The sequence below is a fragment of the Penicillium expansum genome (assembly GCF_000769745.1).
Source record: "Penicillium expansum strain MD-8 chromosome Unknown contig46, whole genome shotgun sequence".
In the NCBI taxonomy this organism is placed as follows: Eukaryota; Fungi; Ascomycota; class Eurotiomycetes; order Eurotiales; family Aspergillaceae; genus Penicillium; species Penicillium expansum.
The window spans coordinates 111,243-125,823 of record NW_015971183.1 but is presented as its reverse complement, the minus strand read 5'-3'; the positions used below and the strand labels follow the sequence as shown (position 1 = coordinate 125,823).

At 46.0% G+C, this 14,581-nt stretch overlaps 6 protein-coding genes across 6 annotated transcripts; 2 read left to right on the top strand and 4 right to left on the bottom strand.

Annotated features, from left to right (window-relative positions):
- Positions 1–566: 566 nt before the first annotated feature.
- Positions 567–1,346, bottom strand: PEX2_016020 (Cysteine dioxygenase type I; the record flags this gene model as incomplete). The annotated part of the gene is made up of 3 exons (XM_016738878.1): positions 567–670; positions 731–989; positions 1,065–1,346. 3 exons carry the CDS (start codon positions 1,344–1,346, stop codon positions 567–569), a joined length of 645 nt encoding a protein of 214 aa, XP_016602395.1.
- Positions 1,347–2,663: 1,317 nt separating this feature from the next.
- Positions 2,664–4,145, bottom strand: PEX2_016010 (fungal specific transcription factor domain-containing protein; the record flags this gene model as incomplete). Its single annotated transcript, XM_016738877.1, has 1 exon — positions 2,664–4,145. One exon carries the CDS (start codon positions 4,143–4,145, stop codon positions 2,664–2,666), a length of 1,482 nt encoding a protein of 493 aa, XP_016602394.1.
- A 1,007-nt stretch (positions 4,146–5,152) lies between these two features.
- PEX2_016000 (bZIP transcription factor) lies at positions 5,153–6,043 on the bottom strand (the record flags this gene model as incomplete). Its single annotated transcript, XM_016738876.1, has 2 exons — positions 5,153–5,829; positions 5,899–6,043. The coding sequence occupies 2 exons, from the start codon at positions 6,041–6,043 to the stop codon at positions 5,153–5,155; spliced, it is 822 nt and encodes a 273-aa protein (XP_016602393.1).
- Positions 6,044–7,878: 1,835 nt separating this feature from the next.
- On the top strand, positions 7,879–8,538 carry PEX2_015990 (fungal specific transcription factor domain-containing protein; the record flags this gene model as incomplete). The annotated part of the gene is made up of 1 exon (XM_016738875.1): positions 7,879–8,538. One exon carries the CDS (start codon positions 7,879–7,881, stop codon positions 8,536–8,538), a length of 660 nt encoding a protein of 219 aa, XP_016602392.1.
- A 420-nt stretch (positions 8,539–8,958) lies between these two features.
- Positions 8,959–9,675, top strand: PEX2_015980 (uncharacterized protein; the record flags this gene model as incomplete). Its single annotated transcript, XM_016738874.1, has 1 exon — positions 8,959–9,675. The coding sequence occupies one exon, from the start codon at positions 8,959–8,961 to the stop codon at positions 9,673–9,675; it is 717 nt and encodes a 238-aa protein (XP_016602391.1).
- Positions 9,676–13,139: 3,464 nt separating this feature from the next.
- PEX2_015970 (alpha/beta hydrolase) lies at positions 13,140–14,123 on the bottom strand (the record flags this gene model as incomplete). Its single annotated transcript, XM_016738873.1, has 1 exon — positions 13,140–14,123. One exon carries the CDS (start codon positions 14,121–14,123, stop codon positions 13,140–13,142), a length of 984 nt encoding a protein of 327 aa, XP_016602390.1.
- Positions 14,124–14,581: the final 458 nt, after the last annotated feature.

The following is a 14,581-nucleotide window of genomic DNA, read 5'->3' as shown; positions in this document are numbered from 1 at the left end:
ATTTTTGTAACATTACAGTAGGTCTAGATCAACCAGGTTTATATAGTATACTGTCCAATTTACGTCGGGAGTCTCTGCTAATCCAAGCCCCGAAAGCCGAACCAACCTCCGTCCAAAACCCGCAAAACCCGTAAACATCACGGAGGATGAGCGCCGATCCCGACATGAAACTTTCTATGATCCCATAGATCTGGGAGCCTCATATGATCCACCATTGGATCCTCCGTACGGAGCACTCCGTGCTTTAAATAATACTTAGATTCCGGCCTCTTCCGGAACCCGATAGGAAGTTGGAGCTACATAATGGGTCTTGAGTCCAGATAAACTCTATTCAAACTAACTCGCAGTAACTTGGCCATATATTAGGGCTTTCGTTAATTTGTTTTGAAATATGTCAAACGACTTCATGATCTTGAATAAAGTAGCAAAACACCTCACCAGCGCCAGCGCCGAGCGAAATGGAATATCATTATATCTGATAGGCTAACGTCGCATTCAAAATAAAGGGAAAAAGACGACAGAAAATTAAACCAAACCATCACGTTGTCTCGTCTCTGGTGCCCTCATCATTTCTGAGGAACGGTTTGAGCCTGTTGCACAAAGCTCGCCTTGCCTGTCACTTCGTTGTAAATATTATACCCATAGTCGGCGGCATTGGGCGGGGTATATACTAGAAAGAAAACTCTCATCAATATTCAATTCCCATATCAATCCCATATCCTGCACTTACAGTGAAGAGAGACAGCAACTTGGTCACTACTCGGGTTATGAACACGGTGTAGCCCGATATCATCCGAGATATAAGCGACGTCATTCATGGTATGCCTCGTATCAGACTTGATCTCCAACGGACCATGAAGATCAGAGTCCTGATCGGGAACATTGTAGATAGTTTCTTGGAGCGTTCCAGCTAAGACCTTCATGATGCAGTGTGCATTGGCGTGGTCATGGACGGGAGAGCCTTTCCCGGGGTTCCATACGAGGAGGAGCTGGCAATGGGTAAATCTCTAATTCTCGGGATCCAATGTTGACACGATCTGGCTAGGATTGGAATAGGAACTCACGATATTTGCTTTTTGGTTGATGTTTTCAATAGCATTGCGGGTGTAATTCTTGCTGGTGTCGTTGTAGTAAAAGCGGGCCCAGTCGTTCGGGTCAGAGATATACTTCTGTGCCAGCGAGATCAGGTATTCGTTGTCCACATCTGCTGAGGAAATGCCACCACTCTCGCCTAGATAGATCTTGATATCTTGTATGAGATCATCTAGGCTGTACTGAGGGTTGTAGTGCTTGTTGCCTAGTGATAGGCTGGTGCCAAGCGGGAGTAAGGGGATGACAGCGGGCATGGTGAATGGAAGTTTTGGTGATGTTGGAGGAGTATGTGTTCTTGCAAGGTAATTAGAAGTAATAAAAAGGATCCATGGATGAGTTATATCTCCAGAACCAATTCGTATCTGTTTCCCCCTAGATTCCCCCCATGCAAGCTAAATTTCAAAAACGGGATCTCAATCGCCGATTGATCCAATGCCTTGCACTCCAGCGCCCCAGACCGATTACAGTCTCGCCTGATAGTACTCAGAGGCCCGAAAATGTACTTCTGGACCAGTAAGAGCAATCTATGTCAAACAAGAAGGGAGAAAGTATTGGGAAAACTAGAATGTGTGAAATTCCCATCCAAACCGTTTGTATTCCGTTACAAGAATTGAGTAGAACTTGAAACAACATAGACATTGCTTATATTTTTCAGACACAAATATCTAGTTTTTGAACAAATTTCAATTTCTTTAATATCTCTCAAGTCTTAAATTTTAATCTGAAAAGCCGTGGGTGGGAGAAAATCAACATATAACGCCATAACGAGAACATCCAACGCAATAGAGATGCAGCTGCGGTTCAACCACCTGGTGTAACTCATGATGTAAGAGTTACTAGTCCAGCAGATGTCCTAAAGTACATACTAATGTGACTTTGTAGATTAATGCATCGGCGAACAAATTAAGCACTAAACAGAATCCCATGTCACTAACCTCGAATCTTAACACAATGATGGTTACCACGGTTATCACCGGATATTCGATCAAGGCGGACCCAATGAAGGAACAGTCGGTGGGTATCCTAGTCTTATCTCCCGATGTATGATTCTGTGGTGAGAAGCGCTTGGGATTATACTCTGTACTTCTAGGCTATTTACAGTGGAACAAATACAAACTGCTTTTGGGTAGAACGCCGGACCGAATATGCAATACATTATTGATACCATTTGCAACACTCATGTTACTTCAAGAAACCTGTCTTTATCTTCACAACAAATGCCCGCTGTGACACATGATGTTGGTGTTATGCGTGTCTGAATGAAACACCCGGAGAGTTTCACGGGCCAATCAAATGTCGGATCGGGACCATCGGCGACTCAAAAAAAAGGGTTAATCGGCGTTTGCCATATCTTCGATATCCTCTAAGAATTAATCTTTGAACCCCTTTCATTATTATGGATCGTTAGTATTTACTTAATTAAGGCCCAAGACCTAATACGTGGTGCATGACGAGGCCAGCTGATGTTTACCCTAGGAACTGTTAGGTAAAAATGACATCAAGCATAACAAGTTGTTTGTTTTTCCTGTGCAATATATTGAATAATACACTGGCTCCTGGGTATAACCGATCTAATGAATATCAAAGTCAGGCATAGCGCTGAAAAACGAAGCATTGTAACAAGTTGGATCAATGAATTGCGGGGAAAATTCCGGCGGCATGAAATCATGGCCATCTGGCATGACTAGGGCGGGATTGGCACTGGAGCTGTGTCCTTCTTGGTCATTAGGCGTGGTGACCGCCGAAGTGAATCGATGCAGTGGTTCTGCATTCCATTTTTCCATCGAGTCCGACAAGACTTCCGCCGCAGAAGATCGAAGAGCATGGTATAGGGACTCGGCCAGTTTCCATGTCCGCTGGGTGCTCTTGAGGCATCCTAGAATGAGTGTGACACGGTTGCAGTGATGATCGAAACACTCCTCGGAATGACTGGTAGACGTGGCGAGCTGGATGAGTCCGCAAAGCGTCAAGGCGGGAATGATGAAGGGGGTGTGCTTGGAGACGTTTGGACAAACAGATATGGAATCTGAGATTCGCCTCGAAGCCTCTGTTGCCTTGATGCTATGGACTAGACGGGTGAATGTTGATGGGAGCTGACCAGTCAGACCAGGCCAGAAGCGATCATCTGGTTGGGACTGGGACAATACAAATGGAAGGTCGCTTCGGGGTAAGTGTAGGAGCATAGCGGCATAGGCTATTGTTAAATGCGCTTGAAACATCATTTCGTCAACGTTGCCGTATGAATCAACAATGTCGAGCTTTTTGGGCGGTAGGTGGTTGATCCAGCTCACTAGCGCATTTTCTACAGCTTGGAGATGATCACGGTGACAGTCGCGTAGTCGGTTCAAGACAAGAACCCGGCACAATATTGTCGTGGCCTCGATGCGGTAGCTGAATGATGAAAAGACAGTATCCTCTGCCGCGAGTATCCTCCGCTTGAACTCGATTATCATGCGTGGTTTCGGGATATCACCCGCGCAGTTATACGCTGACTCTTCGCAGGGCAGGGCCACCTCCGGTGATACCGTGCTACATCGAAATGTCGTGGTCTTGAGCGGGACTGCCATAAAGATATCGGTGACGTATAGTTCCCACCATGTTCGTCTCATGCTTTCGGCTTCAAGAGATCTTTCGGGGTTTGTAGATGAAGCGAATGACCAACGGTTCATGCCAAGCTCCAAGGCAATATCGATGCTACGAGAGAGGGCATCTTGGGCCTCAGTCCATTCATCGCGGGCGTACAGAGCAATGGAATATAGCAGCCAAGCCTGGACCATGGAAGCTGATCGATCGGGGTTTGTCTTTAGCTCAGCAACGACTTGTTCCTTGTATGGCTGGCTTGGAACAGACGCAATATAATGGGACCCCACAAAATGCACAGCTAGCTGTAAGAAGTGAGGGTAATTGTGGTCATGATACAAGGAGCTCGGCACCAAGATCGGATGGGCGACATGGAAATTTTCATAGTATAAGCGAGGTAGGCGCTCATCATGGAGCGACAGTTTGCTTGCCGGTTCCACAGTTTGCTGAACAGGCGCATTTCCTGAAAGCATCACTGGCCAAGAGACTGGTTGAGTGGAGATATCGAGTCCTGCCTGCCTGTCTGCCTGCACCGAAGGATTTTCTGGTGCGGTCTGTGCAGGGGCTATTGGCAGAACAGGGACTGCCGACTGATATCGGGTCTATTGTTAATTCAGTAAGGAACTATGAAGAATATTACGGAGTACTGACGTTGACATGGGTTTGCGGATGGCGTTGATATGGAGTCTCAAGTCGTGATTTCCTACGTCCGCCCCGTCGGGAGGGTAGATATTGACAGAGTAATCCATTTTGAACACATCGCGAACATGATGGTTTGCTAGCATCGCATTTGAGATGTTGTTTTCTGCATTCGGTACAAGCCAGTGAGGCTAACCCGGTTGTTTTCTTTGCTTTTGTCGGAGTCATTTTACAGAAATGATGGCATGCAGGGTTGACGTTTCAATCCCCGGTGCTATCGGCGTTTGGCGGGCGGTCGGCCGAGGCATTCCGACAAGTTCCGAATCAAAGATAATTCGATATAAATTTTATTTGACTTATTCTAAGGATTAGAACTGTTCACTCAAAGCTAATATAGGACAGATGGACAATTGTAGAATCGCTTGCTCAGGTCCTGTAATCCTGTGCTCCGACTATTTTGTAGGCATCCCAAGGGATTACATAAGAGCATTCAACCGCTTGCCCAAAAGATTATAATGACAAACATGACAAACATGACAAACAGAATATCTGTTTGTCTCTATTTGTCTCTACAGCGACACACAAGGTCACCTGGGTATCACCTGATAATTATTACATAATGTAGATTACTGTCTCAGACACCAACACCCAGGAACACTCATACAAACACCATCTTCAGGGGATTGGATGTTCATATTCTCTGGAGCACTCGACCCTATACTTTTATTGCCTCTTCAGTTTCACAGAATGTTACATTTTGGGTTACCCAAAACACGTGAGTTTATGGGGAGTTCATTGTGTGCTTTTTCTACTAAGAGTGATCGTAAAAGCTTCAAGTGCGCTAATAATTCATGTAACGAAAAATAATCTCATCTCCTCGCTTCCTTCGCCAATAATTCGTAGAGTCAATTAACCCCAGCTCTCCCCGTATCACCCACGGCCATTTTTTTAAGAACTCCTCCGTGACCTCCCAACTCTTCGGATCAGAGGGCTCCCCCCATACCAGCAAGCTACAGCTCTTCGCCGAGATATCCCAGAATCCCATAATATCGACACATAATTCACCGTCATCGAGCTCATCACGGGCAGAAATCAGGTTGTCGCGCATTTTGGGAAAAGGGAGGAAATCTAGCCACGGATGATGGGGAATCTCGCACTGTATTCGCGTTGGCCGTAGACTGACCGGCAGATTTGGGTCATCAATCTGCTCTGGTGTGCAAGCATTGAATGGGGGAGTTATCTTTCGCGATGTCCAATCACGGTGAGGTGTTATCCCAAGTATGGCGAGATTTTGGAGAAATGCGCGGTATACATTTAACTTGCTGAGTATTATTAGGTGGTCCCCTGTAGGGGACCCTTGCGCATAACTCTCGAATGAGGATGTGCTAAATTGTTTCAAGAGATCTTCAGCTTCCTCGGCGGACAGCCACCTTTTTGGACGTTTTGTTTTGTTTCGGGTCTTGGGTGCGGAGGGTCCGCCCTCCGTAACTTCATCACTTTGAGCAAGCTTTCGTTTTCCTGTCCTTAGATTAGCTTATTTGTTCATACACCTGGATTGTTCATTGGCAAAGGTGAAATGCCACATACGATGCGCTCTCTGATTCAACCGATTCTGCAGCTTTCTCCGCACTTTGGGATCAGTTATCCCTGACCAGTCATCGTCCTGTCCGAGCTCGAGAGAGCCGTCATCGAGGACAGGGGGAGAAGTGGAATACGAGGAGTCACGTTCCATTCTAGTTTCTTATCAAGCTGGTGGCACTCCGCTTAATTCCGTCGGGAAAGAGGAGACATGTAGATGGCTGACCTTTTTGTATAACCGTCTTGGCATTTCCACAAATTCAATGAATACCCTCAAACGATGCTGCCTGTACCTTCAAGACATTGAATATTGCGTGGCTTTGTCTGGGCATGGTAATAGTCTGCCAAAGATTGAGACAACGGTGACTTTATGGCCCACATAAGAGATTGGGGGAGTTGAGGTTTTTGCCAATCATGAGAGGTCATGAGAGGTCATGATTCATGTGTGCATCTGATGCGATTGAGAATTGGTAGGAAATCCGATGGATCACTAATAATGTTCGGCCGAAACTATTTTATCTGTCTATATCAACGATCCTTTGATATTCGTGTATCAAAGCTCATGTGGGTCTTCATCGGCCGAAGTATGTCTTGGCGAAATTTCTTGCTGACCAGAATTTCTAAACACGGATGCTGAAAATGCAGGGAACACATAGAAAGGCCTAGGGAGCCTATCAAAAACTCCTTACATGTGCTAATATTTGACTTGGACCCGACCTGCAGTGGTATAGGGCGAGATAAAACATTCATCTCGAGGACTCTTCGAAGGAAGCAGAACGCAGATATATCCTATCATGCTATATTCCTTGCTTTTCATACTCGCGTCACTGTTCAGCCAGTTTTCAACTCTCGCTGCAGCTGTCCCAAACCCTGTCTTCTCCTTCGATAGGCTTCAAACGGCGGAAAATGAGCCGAGCTCTGTTACCTCTTTCCACCCAACCTTGCCACCGAACTGCGTCTCTGATCTGAACGACCTGAAATCTCAGTACAACACCATATTCGACGGTGATTACAGTTCCAAATTTGACGATATCTCTGCTCTTTGCTACAACACAAACTCCGAGGCACATTGGGAACACAGTGAAGGATTTAACCACTTGTACCTGGACAAATTTGACAAGTTCAGGAAGAATTGTTGTCAGGATTCCATGCAACATTGGGAAGGAGGTATCGCTGTGGCAGAGCCTTGGGAGGATTTCAAACTGCCTTGGAAATACCTCTTCTTTTTGGCTTCCTTTTGTTGTTTGCTAGTAGTTTTCAAAGCTGCATGGGAGAATGGTCTTCAAAACTTCGACAGTCCCATATTTGTGATCTATCATTCCGGGTGACTGGATGCTTCAATTAATGCGGGCATTAATAAACTTGAAAGGTTTATGGCAATAAATGTCCAATGGCCTTTTTTTTTTTTTTTTTTTTTTTTTTTTGAAGAGATATAGTATAGGAGGTCCAGGGATTTAGTGGGTGGTGACTAAGCTACAAACCAGGTCTAATTGGAGTTGAACCCTTCGCCACGTTTGCCATGTCGGATTTTCTTTCTTTTTTTTTTTTTTTCGCAAAGCAGAATCAGTCAATGTCTTTTCGAAAGAGACCTGTAACAGCATGTACAGAATGTCGACGCAGAAAACAAAAGGTATACTGTGATCAACTATGATCTATATTTATGTATGGTGCTTGCTAACTTGTAAGTAGTGTGACCGTGAACGGCCATGCAATCATTGCATTGGACGAAATGTTCCAACAATGTGTAATTATGATTATTCAAGTGCCAGAGAAGCGAGTCCTGAGAGTAATATGCCCGTGTTGCAAAGCCCGCCGGCTTCAACGCTTGGTGATCAGTCTTCGGCACTTGGCACAAGTAGAGATTACCGGCTAAGCGACCAAGTTGGATATGCTTACACTGCGGAAGAGAGCTACATCTCAAAAGTGCAAGAGGTCAGTTTTGTGTTTTATGACTTGAGATAGCCTCATGGCTAACATTATTAGCAGCAGATGGTTGGAGCCGATGGAGGATTTCAACCCCTAAATTTCCAACGCATCATTCCTCTCCCTGAAGCTGCGAGGCAAGAACTCTGCGGTATTTGCGCAAAGTTACCCCATCGACCAATTATGCGAGAACTTATCAACATTTATTTTGCCGAAGCCAATTGGTACTTTGCCACATTGGAACAACATTATTTTGAGAAACTTTACAATTCGTGGTGTTCTCTCAACGATTCCTCGACAGAACATGGCCAGGTCGCTGATTTACCACCGGACCTTCTATATTTCTCGGCACTATTATTTCAAGTTCTTGCTGTGTCTTTACAGTTCGTCTCGCCGGACACGAATTGTAGTCGTGCTCTAGGAGCGGATAGTTTCGCCGCGCGTGATCGTCTATCCAGCAATTATTCCACAAATGGAGTCGATATCGCGCGCATAATGGGAACTCAGGATCCTACGATCACTGCTGTGCAAAGCGACTTTATGAGGGCATTGTGGTTGAAGAATTGCAGCCGAGGAAGAGAAGCATGGCATGTATTAGGTAGCGCAATCAGGTCAGTCTCCGCATCTTCCAAAAGGAAAGCAAGTTTCTCACTCCAACCAGAAAAGCCCAAGACCTTGGCCTCCACCAACAAAGCAAAGTTTATCAAACACCACGATCTACATTAGAGGGAACTCTCGCCGCGCTGTGGTATGACGAGTACAAACGCAGGTTATGGATCAAGTTGTTCTCTTGGGACAGGTGAGACATCTCGTTTTCTTCTATGATCCTATCCTAATAAGAGCAGCCACATGGCCTTTTCTCTAGGTCGACCACGTGCTATCAACGTCAGCGATTGTACCATTAATATACCGTTAGATTGTGATATACCAGCCGACCCGTCAACCAGGATACCAATGACTTTAGCACCGCATGAGCCTCCTTCATCTTTTACACCACATCTTTTCCAATACGCCATCTGTCAACAGGCTCATGATGTGATGTCTTTGGGTGCCCATAAGAAAAATTTCATAGATTATTCCTTGATTCAAGGCATCCACGACAAAGTTTTGTCTTTATTGAGCGATCTTCCACCTGTTCACCGACCGATGAATCCGGATATGTCATGGGATGCGAGTTACCCCCATATACCCAAGCAACGTCAGCAAATATCAACGGCCGCCCACTCGTTTCTTATGGCATTGCATGCTCCGCACGCCAGAACTCACACGGCCAGTCGACACGCTGCAACTCAAGCAGCTCTTGCCACGTTGGATGCGCAAGAACAACTTTTTGATCTCATGGCCACCAGTTACTCTAGCATCTACGCCCTCTGTATTTACACTCTTGGGGCTGGTATATTCCTGGCTGTGACGATTCTGGAATACCCGCCTGCAGATATGGGTGTACTACATGGGATCCTTCGTGCAATCCGGAAGGCCATTCATCGCCTTGAGTTGGTACAGGATAGAGTCTCTCTAGCAGAGCCGGGCTCAAAACTCTTGAAATTTTGCTACCAGAAAATACAAGCGTCTGCGCAGGCCCGATCCAGTTTTCAAGACGCTACTGCCTATGGAGCAAATCCCTTTGCTGCAACTCCGTTCATGCACGCGCCATTTTCCGGCGGAGCACACATCGAAGAATCTCCTGATCACCCGTCGGAGATCCTTGCATATACCTCTGGATCTGGGGGTTCATTGCCTGATGACATTCCATTTGACAGCACACAAATGTTTGAAGATATCACTCAGCCTAACTTCAATATGGAAGCATGGGTACGGGAATTAGGCCAGGCTAATGGCTCAGGATGGAGCTCACTTGCATAAAGCCTTGATCTTGCATCATTGTTTATCCTGGCAGAAAGCACTGGCTTCGCGCATACTTTTACTCAAGTTATCGGCATCCAGCAAGCTGATCATCTTCATAAGCACTTGGCTAGAGGGTTCGCGTGTTGAGCACCACTATGTCGATACTACGTATTTCAATGCTGGACGGTCCCTCGCACGGCGACTACGTCACAAGGACACATGACCTTACCTGAAGGTCTAGATGGCCCACGTCGACAAAGTCTTCTGTTTATTTCCTCCACAGCAGCTGTCGCCTGTTAATCTGCAGAGAAATTGCTTTTATGGCGCTGAAATCTTTTTAAATGGACTAAGAAACATGTCGGCGCATTGCTGCGAGCTGGATCTTTCGAGCTGGATCTTACCTTGACATTTCCCAACCTGGCAATTTAATCGTTTGTCACCGTGGCTTTAGCGCATTATAATTGAGACTGCTTATTACGGATATCACGAAAATGACTCTAGTTTTCTTTTCTTTCCCTTTTTTTCCAAGACGAAAGCGAAAGAGAGATCGCGACATCGTAGTATCTTCAGCCATTGTATGTCTGCGGTCATTTTCCAACCCTGGATAAATAGCATACTTAACACTATTTCGTATCCTGAATTGCTGTTTCCCTTAACTCACCAGGCGTTTTAACAGGCATGGTGCCAGGTATCACGTTCATAGCTGCTCTAAGCATATTACTATCCTCGATTTAGTGACAATGAATCAAGGAGATGACGCAAATCATTTCTAAACAATATGATAACCAAGAAATATGTTGCCTGCTAAGAACCAGAAATATACTCCGTACAACATACGTTTACCGACAAATGTCCGAAAAATGGAAGCAAAGATCGGCCGACAATGTGTCAATAGTTAACTAGAATTCTAATTCACAACAAAATTCATTTGGATCCCGACAATGTAAGCATAGATCGGCCGACAGGAGTCAACCAGAATTTCTAGGCCAGGGGTAAGCCAATCATAAAAGTTACCTACCTGGGTATACTCCGATAGTGATAGCCCTCAACCTTGGAATGATCAAGGTTTACTTTAAACTCTACTTTGACCAATCAGGGCTGTTCGGCCGAAGCTCCATATTGCCAAGAACCAATTAGATGTGGTTTATTTCGTCGGCCGACCTTCCAAGATACAGGGTTTGTTCAAGAAACCCGCAAGAAACCAGGGTTCAAATCCATATTGATGACAATAATCTTTTCATTGGTGAGTTCTCAAATCGAGATCCACTTAATTCCTACTTACACCCTACAACATATGTTGTATTTGGGTACGGAGCGTAGGAGATAGGTACATGTTCGCTCTCCACTTTAATGTCGTAGTTCACCATGGGTAACTGAACCCTTTATACTGGATCGCCTAAGAGAGTACGGAGTACTCCGTAGGGGGTCTATCATTGCCAAGAACTTTCAAAGCTTTCAGGCAACAGGCCTTTGATATTGGCGATGGGTGTATCCTTTTGCTTGGCGTTTATTCTTGGTGTGTTTTTGTGCTGGATGGGCTGATCATATTTATCATCAGTATGGAGTATTTAGAGGGCTTTCGTTGTCTACCGAATATTCTCCCATTCCAAGTATTGGGTCTCTATGTACTCAACGAGATACCATGAAGTATACAACGTTGTTCTTCTTATCCCTCGGGATTACCTCGGGCTTTCCTGGAATGGATATACTCCTGAACGATATAGGACGCCGGCAGTCGACAAGTGGGACAAGTGAGATGATTGGAGACTTGATAGATGGTGCTACAACTGCAGTTGGTAGGCAAGTTCGAGAGTGTATCACGGGTGCTGGATCATGCGAGAACCAAGATGAAAAGGTTCGGCTTCTTTCCCCTCTATTATGTGTGTACTAAATTTGACTGCGGTTAGAGTTATAATCGCCCTGGCGATCTAGGAACTGCCCTCTGTCAGGCTGATTCGTGTTGCGTCTGGGACTTTGTACAAGAAGAATTGGTCGGGTTATTTCGTAACGAAAATGGGACGTGCAATCACCTTGCTCGAGCCTCTGTGAGACTCGGGTTTCATGATGCTGGTGCATGGTCCAAAAGCAGTGGCCCCGGTGGAGCCGATGGGAGCTTGCTGCTAAGCTCGGATGAGATCAATCGACCCGAGAACGATGGTCTACAAGAGATTCGAACTAGGGCATTGCAGCTCTTGGATAAATATTCAAGATACGGTGTCACTGCTGCTGACTTGGTGCAGTTCATGCACCATGTCGCCACTGTAACCTGCCCTCTGGGTCCTAGGTTGCTGACATTGGTAGGACGACATGATCGCCGAGAAGCGAACCCCACAGGTCTTATACCAAACAACAACGCAACAGATGCAACCTTTCTTATTGAGCTCTTCCAAAATAAGACCCTTACAGCACGGGATCTTGCCGCCTTGCTTGGAGCACACACTGTCGCTCAGCAATTATATGTCGATCCTTCGAGAGCAGGCCAAACACTCGATTCTACGCCAGGAATTTGGGATATGAATTTCTACCTCGAGATGGCATTGCCTGAACCCCCTTCGTAAGGACGCACCATAGTGAAAGCACTTCCAGTTTCAGAAACTGATTTCATACAATGTATTAGAGGTGTTTTCCGGCTACCAAGCGATGAAGCACTTTCTCGGGCTGACGGCACCTCCTCCCGTTTTGAGGCATTTACGGTTGGTTCCTTTACCTCATCTCCTAATCTTCAAACCAAATGCCTGGTTCAAATACTGAGGAAATCATACTCTTCTAGGACACCACCTTCGGCCAGACAGTCTGGAATACTGAGTATTCGGTGGCATATGTACGCCTTAGCCTTCTTGGTGTCAACAACATCAACCGACTTACTGACTGTACCAAGGTACTACCTGGTGCTGTGACCTCATTTTCACTGGCATCCTCACCATCCTCAACCTCCTCAACATCCTCACCATCATCGTCTTCTTCATCCGCCGCCAAATTGTTGTCAAGCAAATCCATGAACATGATGGTCTATGTTCTATTTTGCGTCTTCGTATCCATGATATGAGTGAGGTATTCAAGAAAAAAAGAAAACAGAAGTAGGTCTCTTTGATTGGGAAGCTGGAAAATTGTACATATCTCATCATCGATCAGCTCGATACATTCAGCATGAACCGTAATGTAAGCTAGCAGGAAGAAAAGCGAATGAAATCAAAACATATGTTGTAGGTCGCAACATGTTACAATGCAGTGGATATAAGCAATATTGTAGACTGCTAAGAGCTATGACCCCTTGGAATATTTTCTCGCACGACATGGAGCTTTATTTCTAATACATCCCGGCGCAAGTGGCGTATTGCGACACAAATCGAAAATATTGTCACTATATAGGCTTTGCAATCTAGTTCACATGCTCACGCCAAACCTCATAATACCTATGTCATGTTACATTTTCCACATCCAAAGTGTCCAATGCATAGCAGGAGACGCTAACATAGCCGCTATCACAGATGTGTGCGGAAGAAGTCCGCCAGCTTCGGCGCACTCTGGTTTGTGTGATCGTACAGGTCAATGTGCGTTAGCCCGGGAATAATATACAGCTCCTTTGGCTCTTGGGCCTGCTCAATTGCAACTTGAGAGAAGTAAAGAGTATCGGCATCCGAGCCTGCAATCATCAACAACGGACGGGGAGATATAAGTTGCATGTAAGTGTAAGAACGGTATGTAGCGATCAAGTCGAGACTGCGCCAAAGGTGCCAGTTTGGCGCTGATTCAACATGCCCCCTTGGGGTCTGGTAATAATCGTATGATTGTTGGTAAAACACTGGCATGCTCGGCGACACATCCGCTGCAGTTTGCGGAAAGATTCGGGTCAGATTCGTCTTCCCTGTCTCCTCTTCCCGAATACGCTGGCGGCCTGCCTCTAAAAGCTCTTCCTGAAGCCCATCTTGCATTGGGCCACCATATTTCGCAAATCCTTCAGAGTATAGAGTTCCCAGATCGATGCCACTGACAGTGGCCACTGCCTTGATACGCTTGTCTGTCTGGGCAGCAAACGGCACATAGCCTCCCGATGCGCAAACCCCCAATGCGCCGATCCGATTGGGGTCCACGATTTCCAAGGTTGAGAGGTATGTCACGGCATTCCGGACATCGTCGGCGCGTTGGTAGGGGTTCTCGAGGTATCGCGGCAAGCCACCACTTTCGCCTTGATAGGCAGCGTCGAAAGCGAGAGTAACGAAGCCGGTCCGCTCAGCAATCTGTCGGGCGTACAGACCAGAGGTCTGCTCTTTTACGCCGCCGTGCGGATGTCCGACCACAATGGCAGGACGGGACGTATTCAATGTCGAGTTTATCGGTGGCACAAAAAGATGAGCTGCCAAAGATATTCCGTTGCTGTCAAAATGCACCCATTGAGGTTGCAGATTGGCAGCACTCGTGAGCGCAGAGATTAGAAGGCATGGGAAAAGGTTTTTAGAAAGATGCATGGCCAGTTCAGTAGGCGAGGGACACGGAGTAAAAGATTGACAGTCAACTAGAGACTACTGTTGCGATGGAAGGTGATAGGAAAGGCTCAGTAGCCCTTTATATGGCAACTGTCACCCCTTGTCATTTCTCCTCTTCATGGTCAAGTTCATATGAAGATCGCTGAACATTCCATCATGCTGACCATGCGGACTCCGGGTTTATGGTCGGAACTAACCCTGTGAGCGAGTAAAGTGAGGAGATCTTGGCAAATCTGCGCCGCGTCAGCGCTGCATTGTGTGTGTGTACATCCAACCTTGGAATAGTACTCCGTACGAAGTACAGAGTATAAGGAAAAAACCTAAGGGGCAGACCGCGCTAATGCAGATGGCTGACAGCCCATTCTCCCATCTCCCCACAACTTCTCCCCCAACTGACCAATTATATAAGAAATGTCATCAATAGCTATGCAGACCCATAA